The following is a 14,754-nucleotide window of genomic DNA, read 5'->3' on the forward strand; positions in this document are numbered from 1 at the left end:
GGTGTGCAGGAGGCAGCTGATCAATGTTTCTCTCTCATCAGTGTTTCTAACTCTCTCTCCCTCTCCCTTACTCTCTGTAAAAAATCAATAAAATATATTAAAAAAACAACAACAACATACAGTGTACCATCTTAACCATTTCTAAGTTCAGTTTAGTAGTGTAAAGTATGTTCACATTGTCCAACCCGTCTTCAGAACTTTTTCATCTTGCAAAACTGAAACTCTGTACCCATTAATCAGCTTCTCATTTCCCCTCCCTCAGCCCCTGGCAAACATTCTAGTTTTTGTTTCTGTGAGTTTATAATTTGTCTTATTTTTACAGTGTGACCTTCTTTATTCTTCTAGGGTGAATAACTGTGTGGGATTTTCTAATTACAAATTCTTCCTGCTGTTTTTATTGTATTCCCTATTATATTGCCTGTTTGTGGCTACAACAGTTTTGCAGTACTTTATAAAATTTTGGACGGTAAGTCTTTTTCTATCCTAAAACATGTTTAAGACTTTTTAAAATGCTTTATTCATAAATAATTTATTCTTTATTACAAGTAGATATACTTTATTTTACTTTTACTAGTTAGAACTTATAATGGATCAGAGGGTAAGCAGGGTAATATTTTCCTATATATATACATATTTATTTTAAGTAAATGAATATTAAACAGGATGTAGTGAGCTTCTTTTTAGTGATCCAAATTGTTTTCAGCCACACTCTTAATAGTAGACATAACAATTTTAGGGAAATAATTGCTTTTATTTGAGTTGATGAGACTTACTGCAGTTTTATAGTAATAAAACTGATATTCTCAAGCCTTGATAATCACTAATCTCTTTCTTATCTGTATAGACATTAATCCTTTTTTCTATCATGAGTTTCAAATGTTTTTTCCACATTTTCATTTTATATCTTACTAGAGGCCCGGTGCACGGATTCGTGCACATTGAAAGGAAGTTAATTAGAAGAAATATTTTAGAGGTCAGGGTGGGACCATGGGAGGGCTCCAGGGCATGTCCAGCCCATCTTGCCCAGTCCTGATCAGCCAGATCCCAGCAGCAAGCTAACCTACCTATCAAAGTGTCAGCCCCCTGGTGGTCAGTGCATGTCATGCAACTGGTCGAACAGTCAAATGGTCGGACACTTAGAATATTAGGCTTTTATATATATAGATAACCCTGTTTTATTTTTATCAAATCAAAGTTTTACCTTTTAAAGCATACTTTTTTTAATGACTTCTGATTTTAAGGTGTTTTGTTTTTGTTTTTTAATTTAAAGGCAGTACTTTGTATTTATGATTCCTGGCGTTAGTTTGTTTGCTATAAATTTCTTCTGGAATTTTTATTGTTTGTGTTTTCACATTTAATCCTTTGATTTTGAAAGGGGGGTTGTTGTAGTTAAAAAGTACTTTTGGCCCTGGCCTGTGTTACTCAGTGGTTAGAATGTTGGCCCACGCATCAAATGGTCATGGGTTCGATTCCCGGTCAAGGGTATGTATCTGAGTTGCAGGTTTAATCCCCAACCCCTGTCGGGGTGCTTGCAGGAGCCAACCAATCAGTGTATCTCACATTGATGTTTCTCTCTCCCCCTCTCTTTACCCTCCCTTCCACTCTGCAAAGCAATGGAAAAAATATCCTCAAGTGAGGATTTAAAAAAAAGTACTTTTGGAATTTATTCTTTCTGAAAACCCTCTGAAGATGTTTTAAAATATAGGTTTTGTTATTATTCAGGTATGTTGAAGCCAACAGATAAGGAAGTAATTACCATTGAAAGGATAGTTTGTCGCTCAAAGTTCCCAAGGGACGAGGCATGCCATACCATGCTACTCCACACAGAGCCACACAGGAAGCACTGGGGTCATGCAGTAAGCAGAAGGGGCAAGCCCAGAGCCTTTATTGTGGTTTCTGCAGGAAAGGTAGGGCATTGGAGGGCACAGGGATTTATAATTGGCCAGTTTGAATAATTCAGTACTCTCTGAGCATACAGGCTGTTCCTGGTTGTCTGATATTTAACGCTTACACTCTAGGAGGGGAATATTGCACCCTAGAGTGTAAGAGTCAGGCAGAGGGGGTGTTTTGGAATTTGGGTTCTGAATTGGTTAGTTTGTACATGAAAGATACATTCCTTGCTATCTCTTAAGAATTGGATAGCCCTGGGAGTGGCAGTCTCTTCCCAGTCAGCAAAGCCCCAGATATCAGAGCATCAAGAACATAGAAAATAAGAAAGTATACTTAATGCAGGGGAGCTGTTATTATCATTCCAATTTTCAGAGTTGGAAAAGGAGGATAGAGAAGTTAGATAACTACCCAAGGTCACATATTTAATAGTATTGGAAGCCAGAATTTTAACTGACATTTGTCTATTTCAACATACAGATACTTACCACTATGACTTGCTATTCATAATCATAGTTGGGAAGAACATAATTAAAGCCTCAAGTCATAAAATGTGCCACGCCAGCACAGCCAAGGGTTTGGCGAGCCTGAGGGAGGGCGGCGATGGATGTAGAAAGACAGACAAAGAGAATAAGCTGGGTCTAGGTGGATCTTCCTGTGCCTGGCTGAGACCACAGAAAAGATCCAGACGGCAAGCTGAGCCTTTATTTTATAGTCAGAGGTAAACAAGGTAGTGATCACCATAGTTACAATGTTTTTGTGAGTTTCACTTGTTTTGGCCCTTTTACAGGAAAAGGATTCAGTGCCAGATGAATGAAGTTCAAATTATAGAAATTCATATTTCTTTATCAGAAACTTCAGCACTGTGGCATATAATGATTTATTAATGTTCTAGGCAGTATTCTAGGCACTTGGGATATATCAGTGAACAAAACAAAGAGTAATGTCTTTGGAAGAAGGAATCAAATAATAAACATAATAAAGAAGTAAATTGTATATTAGAAAGTAAATGCTGTTAAGAAAATAAAACTAGGGTAAGGGATTTGGCAAGTGTTTGAGAGTGGGTAGGGTAGGTGTAGTTCGCAGCATTAAAGAGTGATCAGGTAAACCTCAGTAAGATGTTTTGAGGAAAGACTTCAAGTTAGTGGATATCTGAGAGAAGAACATTTATGCACACAATACAGGAGCACCTATATAAAGCAAATATTATATTAACAGGAGATATAGCCTGGCTGGTGTTGTGCAGTGGTTGAGTGTTGACCTATATGAACCAGGAGGTCACAATTCCATTCCCGGTCAGGGCATTTGCCGGTGTTACAGGCTCAATCCCCAGTAGGGGGCGTGCAGAAGGCAGCCAATTGATAATTTTCTCTCATCATTGATGTTTCTATCTTCTCTCTCCCTCGCCCTTCCTCTCTCTGAAATAAATAAAAAAATATTTTTTAAAAAATGAGATATAGACAGCAATACAGTGATACTAGGGGACTTTAATACCCCACTTTAATCAGTGGATAGATCATCCAAACAAAAAATCAATAAAGAAACATCTACCTCACCTTAGCTGGTTTGGCTCAGTGGATAGAGCATCAGCCTCTAGACTGAAGGGTCCCAGGTTTGATTCCAGTCAAGGGTTGCAGGCTCGATCCCCAGTAGGGGTCATGCAGAAGGCAGCCAATCAGTGATTCTCATCATTGATGTTTCTCTCTCTCCTTCGCCCAAATCATTAAAAATATATTAAAAATAAATAAGTAAAAAAATATATATTTTTTTTTTAAAAAAAGAAACATCTACCTCAAATGACACATTAATCCATGTGTACTCAACAAACATGTAGTGAACACTCCATCAAAAAACTGCAGAATATACATTCTTCTTAAGCACACATGGAACATTCTCATCGCAGGATAGATCTTTTTTAGTCAAAAAAACAAGTCTTAAGAAATTTAAGAAGATTAAAATCATACAAAGCATCTTTTCCAACCACAATAGTATAAAACTAGAAGTCATTTACAAGAAGACAACTGGGAAATTAACAAGTAAGTGTACATTAAATGGTACTGAACAACCAGTGGATCAAAGAACATATCAAAAAATATCTTGGGACAAATGAAAATGGAAGTAAAACACACCAAAACTTATAGAATGCAGCAAAAGCAGTTCAAAGAGGGAAGTTCATAGTGATAAGCACCTATGTTAAGAATTAAGAAAGATCTCAATGCAACTTCAAACCTCAAAAACTAGGAAACGAAGAACAAATGAAGCCCAAAGTCAGCAGGAAGAAGGAAATAACAAAAATATGATTGGGGTTCATTCAGAATTCAGCTACCAGGGAAATTAAAAATGGTGGTGGAGTAAACTGATGCTACACAGACACGTTCACAGGACCAATGAGGTATTACCTCACACCTGTCAGAACAGCTACCATCCACAAATGACAAGCACTGATGAGGATGTAGAGAAAAGGGAACCCTAGTATACTGCTGGTGGGAATGCAGACTGGTGCAGCCATTATGGAAAACAGTATAGAGTTTCCTCAAAAAATTAAATATGGAACTGCCATTTGACCCAGTGATCCCACTTCTAGGAATATATCCTAAGAAACCAGAAACCAATAAGAAAGAATGTATGCGTCCCTATGTTCATAGCAGCACAATTTACAATAGCTGAGATCTGGAAACAGCCCCAGTGCCCATCAGTAGATGAGTGAATAAAGACGCTGTGGTACATTTACAGCATGGACTACTATGCAGCAGTAAAAATAGAAGGATGTCTAACCCTTTGAGACAGCATGGAGGGACCTTGAGAGTGTTATGCTAAGTGAAGTGAGCCAGTCAGAGAAAGATAAGTATCACATGATCTCACTCATGTGGAATCTAATTAACAAACTCATGAATGGAGTGGTTCCAGAGATATGGAAAAGAGTGGGGAATCTCAGAGGGAAGGCAGATGAGGGTGAGTGGATGGGTGGGAGGTGATCAACGAAAGAACTTATATGCATATATGCATAATCCATTGTCATAGACAATAGGGTGGTGAAGGCAGGGGGCGAGGGCGGGTTGGAAGGGGTCAATGGGAGTAAAAAGGGGTAATACTTTAAACAATAAACATTAAAAAATTCAACTAACATCTACAGATTTTAAAAAATAGATCAGAAATCAGTGAAATAGACTTAAAAAGAAAATAGAAAAGATTTGTGAAAACCAGAGCTGGTTTTTGTAAAGAGAAACAAAAATAAACCATTACTTAGACTCACCAAGAATAAGAGAGAACTCAAATAAAATAAAAAATGAAAGAGGAGACATTACAACTGATACCACAGAAATACAGAGGAATATAAGAAACTATTATGAACAATTATATGCCAAGTATTAGACAACCTAGAAGAAATGGATAAATTCTTAGAACCATATAACCTTCCAACACTGAATTATGATGAAATAGAAAATCTGCACAGACTAATTACTATTAAGGAGATTGAATCGGTCATCGAAAGCCGCCCCCAAGAAAAGTTCAGGACTAGATGGCTTCACTGATAAATTTCACCAAATATTTAAAGAACTAATTCCTGCCTTAAACTTATCCAATAAATGGAAGAAGAGGGAATAGTTACTTTCTGAGGCCAGCACTACCCTGACACAGAAACCAGACAAGGTCACTACAAGAAAAAATTACATGCTAAAATCCTTGGTGAACATAGATACAAAAATCCTTCAACAGAAATCAGTAATGCTTTAAAAGAATTGAAGCAGCAGCCCTGTAGGTTGCTTGGTGAAAAAAAAAAAAAAAAAGAATCATACACCATGATCAAGTGGGATTTATTCCAGGGATGCTTCACCATCTACAAATATTTAACACAATGAAGGATAAAAATCATGTTCATCTCAATATTTGTAGAAAAAGACATTTATTAAAATTCAACTCTATATATAAAAAAGTGGGTATAGAGGGAACAAAGTGGGTATAGAGGGAACATAACGCACCACAGTAAAGGCTATATATATATCAAGTGCACAGCTAACATCAACTGAAAAGATGAGAGCTGTTCCTCACAGGTGTCCTCAAACTACGGCCCGTGGGCCACATGTGGCCCGCCGAGGACATTTATATGGCCCGCTGGGTGCCACTGCCTGTCCTGCTTAGCAGCCGACTCGTCCCGGGCCCGCAATGCGCATAGGAATTTGTTCATAGTTGTTGTTTTTTTAACTATAGTCCAGCCCTCCAACCGTCTGAGGGACAGTGAACTGGCCCCCTGTTTAAAAAGTTTGAGGACCCCTGCTCTTAAGATAATGAACAAGACAAGGATGCTCACTCATTTATTCAACATAATATTGGAAGTCCTAGCCAGAGCTATTGGGCAAGATAAAGAAATAAAGACATTGCCCGGCCAGTGTGGCTCGGTGGTTCAGCATTGACCTATGAACTGGGAGGTCATGGTTCCATTCTCCATCAGGGCACGTGCCCGGGTTGTGGGCTCGATCCCCAGTGAGGTTCGAGTGGGAGGTAGCCACTTATTGATGTTTCTACTCTCTCCCTCTCCTTTCCTCTCTGAAATTAAAAAAAAAAAAAAATACTTTTTTAAAAGTTACAAAACTACTTAAAAAAGAAAAGAAATCAAGACATTGATATTGGAAAGGAAGAAGTAAAACTGTCTATTTGTAGATGACATGATATTATTTATAGAAAACCCTAAAGATTCCATCAAAAAACTTAGAATTAATAAATTCAGTAAAGTTTTATGATATAAAAATCAGTACAGAAAAATCAGTTGCATTTGCTACACTAATCATCAGAAAGAGAAAACAATCCCATTTACAATCATACCACAAAGAATAAAATACCGAGGAATAAATTTAAGGAGGTGAAAGACCTGTTACACTGAAGACAGACATTGATGATAGCATTTAAAGAAGACACAAATAAATGGAAAAATAGTCTGTGTCCACGGATAGGAAGAACTAATATTGTTAAAAGGTTCAGACTACCTAGAAGTGGTCATTGGGGGAAAAGGGGGACATATGTAATACTTTCAACAATAGAGATTTTTAAATGTTTAGACTACCAAAAATAGTTTACAAATTCAATTCATTTCTATCAAAATTTCAATGGCATTTTCCACAGAAATAAACAGTCCTAAAATTTGATTGGCAGATAAAAGGGGGTAGGGAAGGTAGAAGAGGGTAAAGGGGAGATAATGGTGATAGAAGGAAATTTGACTTAGGGTGGTAAACACACAGTATAATATACAGATGATATGTTGTAGAATTGTGCACTTGAAGCCTATATAATTTTATTAAGCAATGTGACCTCAATGAGTTCAATAAAAAAAGAAAACTACCACATGATCGAACAATTCCACTTCTGGAAATATAGTCAAAAGAAACAAAAATAATTATCTCAGAGAGATATCTGTAAGTCCATCTTCATAGCAGCATTATTTACAGTAGTGAAGACATGGAAACAACCTAAGTGTCCATTTACAGATGAATGGATAAAGAAGAAGATGTATCTATATACAGTGGGATATTATTCAGCCATAAAAAAGAAGGAAATTCTGCCACTTCGGACAACATGGATAGAACTTGAAGGCATTTTTATAAATGTAATTAGTCAAAGATAAATGTATGATCTCACTTATATGTAAACATAAAAAAAAAACACCAGCTCATAGATCTAGAGATTGGTGGTTGACAGAAGTAGGAGCTGAGGTGGGTGGACATAGTAAAAATAAAATAGACCCTGGAGATGTAATGTTCACTATAGTGACTACAGTTAATAAGGATATTTAAAAGTTGCTAACAGTAGATCTTAAAAGTTCTCATCACAAGAAAAAAATTTTAACCATGGGAGGTGATGGATGTTAACTAGACTTATTATAGTGATATTTCACAGTACATACAAATATCAAATCATTATGTTGTGCATCTGACACTAATAAAATGTTATGTCGGTTATATCTCAACTAAGGAAAATAAAAGTGATCAGGATAGACCTAAGTAAGAAATAATATTTGAGCAAAGACTTAAAGACAGTTTGGGGATATCTGCAAGTACAGCATTTCAAACAGAGGAAAATATCTGAAATTAGGAGTGTCCCAGCCATGTTTGAGCAGGAGAAAGGAATCTAGTATGGCTGAGGGTGTGAACAAGAGTGAGATTAGTAGGAAGTCCCTGATATGGGGCCAAAAAATAAAGAGCCTTGGGAAGTGTTGTAAGAACCACGGCTTCTACTCAGTGAAATGGGAACAGCCATGATGTGAAGGATCACTGATTGCTGTGCTGACACTAAAACAGAGAGGGGCAAGCGATAACCGCTTAAAAGGCTATTGCAATAACAATGAAGGGGATAAGAAATTGTCCCATCTGGATCAAGAAACTGCTAATTAGAAGTGTTTTTTTTAAAAAGCTACTTGCTAAAATTTTTTTATATGTTTTTATTTATTTCAGAGAGAGGAAGGGAGAGGGAAAGAGAGATAGAAAGATTAATGATGAGACAACCATTGATCAGCTACCTCTGCATGCCCCACGCTGGGGATTGAGCCCAAAACCTAAACTGTGACCTCCTGTTTCATAGGTTGACACTCAACCACTGAGTCACACCGGCTGGCCTATTTGTCAAAATTTTTTAATTTTATTATATCTCAGATACAAATCTGTTTTAAACACAGTGGAAAAGTGTGTATTTAAAATGTACCTGAAATGTGCTTGAAGAGTTAAATGTTCTTGTCTGTTTTGTGTTTTTTGAGAAAATGTTGTCAATGGTTTTTACAGAGCAACATCTTAGTGTTCCTTCAAAACAAAAATATAACAGTAGTATTCAGGAAAATGTTGTTTAAAAATTGGTTTCTTAATACATTGTTTCTATTTGTACAAGCTTTGCCACAGGAAATCTACACAGAGTTGTCCAAAGGTAAAACACATTATTGCCATGACATTTTTGTCATCTCCTTTATGATGTTTGTAGTGAATATATACATAAATATATAGTATTTATTTGCTTCACAAGAAGGGAGATAGGAGAATCACTTGATTTTTTTACAAAAATTTATTTACTGATTTTAAAGAGTGGAAGGGGAGAGAGACATCAATTTGTTGTTCCACTTATTTAGATATTCATTGGTTGCTTCTTGTATGTGCCTGACCAGGGATCAAACCTGCAACCTTGGCATATCGAGATGGATGCTCTAACCCAGTGGTCGGCAAACTCATTAGTCAACAGAGCGGCAAACTGCAGCTTGCGAGCCGCAGTTTGCTGACCACTGCTCTAACCAACTAAGGTACCCAGACAGGGCCACTAGATGTTTTAAAGGTATTGTGGTTGCCCTAGCCAGTGTAGCTCAGTTGGTTGTATTGTCGCCCGTACACCAAAAGGTGGCAGGTTCGATTCTCGATCAGGGCACATACCCAGATTGCAGGTTCTATCTCTGGTTGGAGCATGTGTAAAAGGCAATTGATCAATGTTTCATTCTCTTTCTGTCTCTCACTTCCTCTCTCTAAAATTAATAAAAATACAAGATATCGTGGTTACTGTTGAAGAGAAGATGAACAATAGAGTTATGTAATGCTGAAGACCTTTCTTTTAGCCTGTAAACAGTGTTTAAGTCAGGTAGCACCACCTTGTGTTGTAGTAGCTTTCATGATTACACAGTTTTAAAAGAGTCCTCCTTATCCTATCAATAGATACTAATTTCTTCTAAGTTAAGACTTTGCTTCTGTTAAAATGAACATAGCTGCCCTAACTGGTTTGGCTCAGTGGATAGAGCGTCAGCCTGCGGACTCAAGGGTCCCAGGCTCGATTCTGGTCAAGGGCATGTACCTTAGTTGCGGGCACATACCCAGTATGGAGTGTGTAGGAGGCAGCTGATAGATGTTTCTCTCTCATCGATGTTTCTAACTCTCTATCCCTCTCCCTTCCTCTCTGTAAAAAATCAATGAAATATATATATTTTTAAAAACTCTTAGCTTAAAAAAAATAAAAAATAAATGAAATGAACATAGCCATAAGAATGGGTAACCAACAAACTGTTTTCTTTCGCTCATAATTCATGTTAAATTTAAATTCATTTACCAAAATTGCTAACTACCAAAAAAGGCTCTGTAGGAATGGAGCAAGGATTAAAAAGATAGCAATGGAAACAGCTGAGAGGATGGGCATATTTGTAGTGGTGTTCCAAGAATAGAGATTAGAAAAGTACAAAAATAAATATATCATAATTAATTTCTGGTAAGCATTATATATGATTGAAATTAGCAGATAATTTAGCATTGATGTGAAAACTGTCCTACATCCTGGATGTTGGGGGAAAGATTTTCACTTATGCAGAAAGCATAAAACAAAAAAGTTGGGTAAAGAATCCATCTTTTTATTTATTACTGAAAGTATTGCTATTTTTTTTAAATGTTTAAAAGCAATTTTGTAAATAGCTCTGATTTTATGTAAGCAAGCTTCTTTGATAATACCAATTTTCTGCTTTCAAAAATATTATTTCTGGGCATATCTAATTTATTTTGTTACTCTTCATATCTGGCAAATTTTTATTGGTTTAACCATTTTTAGTAAAACCACATAATAAGAGTACATCCTAGAAGTTGACTATCTTCAAAATTAATACTTCTTTTCTCTTTTCTCAGAATGAACTCACAGATACACGTGCCAAATTCCACGTGCTTTTTCTTTTCTTTGTGTCTACAATGTTCTTCATCAGCGTCTTATCACTTTTCAGCTATCACTGCTGGCTAGTTGGAAAAAATAGAACAACAATAGGTAAGTAGGTCAAAATAAATCATAATGATTTAGGGAAATGACCATAAGTGAATATGAAATCTAGAGAAGGACAATAGATGATAAAGAAGTGTAAAGTAATTATATGTGAAAACTCACTGTGACTGGACAGGAACAATGGGTATATGTAAATGTAAAGGTTCATTCTTTTAAAGAAGTTAGATTGACTTTTATATTTTTTTTCAGTAGATCATCCTAATATATGAAAACCCTGGGTCCATCACGACCAGCGGCTCAACCAACCGCAAGTCAGTCCTGCAGTCAGCGCTGGGTTGCCGTGGCGACCCAGCACTGACTGCCTACGGAAGCAGGCGTGGTGACCCAGCATGGACTGCTGAGGGGGCTGTGAGTCAGGCCCAGAGAGAGGCCTGAAGAGAGAAGCAGGATCTGATCCGTAGCCTCTGTGGCAGCTGTTGATCAGCACTTGCCTCTCTCTTTCTCTCCGGGCTTGGTCAGCAGCCGGGACTCCATTTATCTCCAAGCCTCCACCAGGGCTGCTTATCAGCCTCACCTTTCTGATCAGGCCCTGTTGATAGGCCCAGAGATGCTGACTGGCATAGAAACTGACCAATCAGAACCAAATCTGGGTGAATTGTGAGGAGCCAATGGCTGTCTAGGAGGCGGAACTTTTGATGCTGACTGGCATAGAAACTGAACAATCAGAACCAAATCTGGGTCAACTGTGAGGAGCCAGTGGCTGCCTAGGAGGTGGAGCTTTTGACGCTGACTAGCATAGAAACCAATCAGAACCAAATTGGCTGGCAGAGGAGGGCAGTTGGGGGCGAGATCAGACCAGCAGGGGAGGGCAGTTAGGAGTGATCAGGCAGGCAGAGGCAGTTGCGGATGAGATCAGACTGGCAGGGGAGGCCAGTTGTGGGGGAACTAGGCCTGCAGAGGAGGGCAGTTGGGGGCCATTAGGCCGGCAGGGGAGGGCAGTTGGGGGGGACCAGGCTTATAGGGGAGGACAGTTGGGGCAACCAGGCCAGCAGGGGAGGGCAATTGGGGGCCATCAGGCCAGCAGGGGAGGGCATTTGGGGGAAGTTGGGGGTGATCGGGCCAGCAGGGTAGCAGTCAGGTGTTAATCAGCCCGACAGGGGAGAGGTTAGGGGGTGATCAGGCTGGCAGGCAGAAGCAGTTAGGGGCAATCAAGCAGGCAGGCAGGCAGGCGAGCAGTTAGGAGCCAGCAGTCCCAGATTGTGAGAGGGATGTCCGACTGCCCCCGAGGGATCCCAGATTAGAGAGGGTGCAGGCTGGGCTGAGGGACACTCCCCCCCCCCCCCGCCCCCCAGTGCACGAATTTCATGCACCGGGCCTCTAGTTGTACGTAAAAGTAGAGAACAAGCCATATTTTATAAATGTTAATACAAGCTACTTCCTGGGAGATTAAAAATGGTGGTGGAGTAAGTGGATACTACACCAACATGTTCCCAGGACCAAACTGGAATTACAACTAAAATACAAAAAAAAAAAAAAAAAAAATTCTGAATAATCAACTAAAGACTGGCTTGAGAGAACCCTGATAACCAAGGATGAAAAGTGGGAGACCACATAGAGACTGGTAGGAAGGACAGAGGTGCAAAAAGGCTGGCTGGGCTCCCACAGATAGCAGCTGAAGTTCTGGAGAGAGATCTCAGCTATGGGTGGTTGCCACTGAGAAATCTGGGGTCTAAACCCCAAGCTGGGTCCCACAGCAGAGAGCAACAGAACTGAGAAAAGTGCCCACATAACATCTGGCTGTGAGAAACAGCAGATTTGCTGTCTGCCAGGGAAAGACAGCTGGAAATGCAAGCACCCTCTCAAAGGACCGATGCACAAAATTTCGTGTACAGTCACTCACCTTGGGCTCCAACACAGGGAGGGCAGAGTGGTCTGGAGCTGTGTGACCAGAAGCCAGGGTTGGGGGTTCTGGAATTAGAGCTCAGAAGGCAGATACCCCGGTTTCCTGTGCTGAGTCATTCCCTCAACCTGTGGAGGTCATCTTTGTCAGGCAGACTTTGGCTATCCAGGCAATTTTTGTCTGGGAGAGAAGACAGTCAACCCACCCTAGTGGAAAGCCCCTTGTCCACTGTATCGAGTTTCTGTGGCCCATTAAGAGACAGAATAACAATTAGCCTCCAGGTAGAAGCAATTGTCCACCTGTTGGCAAACCTTGCGCTGCACCTGTGGATGATTGATTATCTGAGGGCTACTCAAGAGTAAATCCAATCAGTTTGCAGAGAGTGGCACTCTCTGGAGGCCTTGAGTCTTTGCATGATCTAATTAATCAGAAACAGCATTTGACACTGTCCTGCATTTGAGATTGGGCGGCGTAGCAGATCTACCTAGTACATAGTTACAAACCCAAACAGGCAGCCAAAATGAGAAACACCCCCCCAAATGAAAGAACAAGAGATTTCTCCAGAAGAAGAGCTAAATAAATTGGAGATAAGAAATTTATCTGATATAGAGTTCAGATGCTCAACAGCATGAGAAAAGATATAGTAACTACAAAGAATGACAGAATTAATAAACAACATGGGAAGGAATACACAACAGAATAGGGGAAGCAGAGCATCGGATCAGTGAATTAATAGGGTAGAAAAAAATCACATAATCAGAGAACCAAAAAGAAAAAACAATTACAAAACTGGAGGACAGCTTAAGGGAGCTGTGGGACATAATGAAATTTAATATTTGCATAATAGGTGTGCCAGAAGAAGAGAGTGAGCAAGGCATAGAAAATGTGCTTGAAGACATAAGGGCAGAAAACTTCCCTAACCTGGTGAAGGAAAAAGTTACTCAAGTTCAGGAGGCACAGAGAGTTTCAAAGAAGAAGAACAGGCCCACATCCAGACACATCATAATTAAAATTCCAAAAATAAAAGAGAGAGAATCTTAGAGGCAACAAGAAAAAAGAAATTTGTTGCCTACAAAGGAGCTCCCATAAGGCTGTCAGATAATTTTTCAGAAATTCTACAGGCCAGAATGGAGAGGCATAAAGTATTCAAGGTAATAATAAGCAAGGATCTGAAACAATTAAGATTGCTATATTCAGCAAGGCTATCATTCAAAATAGATGGTGAAATAAAGAGATTCCATGACAAAAAAAAAAAAAAGGCTAAAGGAGTTTATCACCACCAACCCAGCATTGCAAGAAATGCTAAAGGGACTGTTGTAATGAGCAGAAATAGGGGGAAAGAGAAACCTAGGCATACAGAATTAAGATGGCAATAAATAAGTACCTATCAATAATATCCTTAAATGTAAATGAATTAAATGCTCCAATCAAAAGACATAAGGGTACTGAATGGATAAAAAACATGACCCAATTATATGCTACCTACAAGAGACCCACCTCAGAACAAAAGATACAAACTGAGAGTGAAGGGATGGAAAAAAATATTACATGCAAATGGAAACGAAAAAAATACCTGGGGTAGAAATACTCATACCTGACAAAACAGACTTCAAATTGAAGGCCATCACAAGAGACAATAAAGGTCACTACCTAATATTAAAGATAATGATCCAACAACAGGATATAACCCTGGTAAATATATATGCACCCAATATAGGAGCACCTAAATATATATACACTAGAGGCCCGGTGCACGAAATTCGTACACGGGGCGGGGGTGTCCCTAAGCCCAGCCTGCACCCTCTCCAATCTGGGATCCCTCTCACAATCCAGGACTGCTGGCTCCCAACTGCTTGCCTGCCTGCCTTCCTGATTGCCCCTAACCACTTCTGCCTGCCAGCCTGATCACCCCCTAAACACTCCCCTGCCAGCCTGATTAATGCCTAACTGCTCCCTTGCCAGCCTGTTTACCTCTAACTGCCCTCCCCTGCAGGCCTGGTCACCCCTAACTGCCCTCCCCTGAAGGCCTGGTCATCCCAAACTGCCCTCCACCGCAGGCCTGGTTCCCCCTAACTGCTCTCCCCTGCAGGCCTGGGTCCCCCCCAACTGCCCTTCCCTGCAGGCCTGGTCGCCCCCAACTTCCCTCCTCTGCCGGCCTGGTCACCCCTAAATGCCCTCCCCTGCAGGCTTGATCGCCCCAACTGCCCTCCCTTGCAGGCCTGGTCCCTTCCAACTGCCCTCCCCTGCTGGCC

At 39.7% G+C, this 14,754-nt stretch overlaps 1 protein-coding gene across 7 annotated transcripts in view; it reads left to right on the top strand.

Annotated features, from left to right (window-relative positions):
* The window catches only part of ZDHHC20 (zDHHC palmitoyltransferase 20), a 90,383-nt gene that overhangs the window by 47,222 nt on the left and 28,407 nt on the right, over positions 1 to 14,754 (top strand). For 4 of the 7 annotated variants that reach the window (XR_013960238.1, XM_080662106.1, XM_080662108.1 and 1 more), the window contains exons 7-9: positions 346 to 466; positions 8,758 to 8,793; positions 10,515 to 10,647. Coding sequence is in view for 6 of the 7 variants with exons in the window: in XM_080662106.1 (XP_080518232.1) it covers positions 346 to 466; positions 8,758 to 8,793; positions 10,515 to 10,647 (290 nt within the window). In the remaining variant the exon portion in view is untranslated. The remainder of the gene's footprint in view (positions 1 to 345; positions 467 to 8,757; positions 8,794 to 10,514; positions 10,648 to 14,754) is intronic. The other 3 variants (XM_080662107.1, XM_080662110.1, XM_080662111.1) reach the window with 1 other exon arrangement.

Source organism: Plecotus auritus, assembly GCF_963455305.1.
Source record: "Plecotus auritus genome assembly, chromosome: 3".
Classification (NCBI taxonomy): Eukaryota; Metazoa; Chordata; class Mammalia; order Chiroptera; family Vespertilionidae; genus Plecotus; species Plecotus auritus.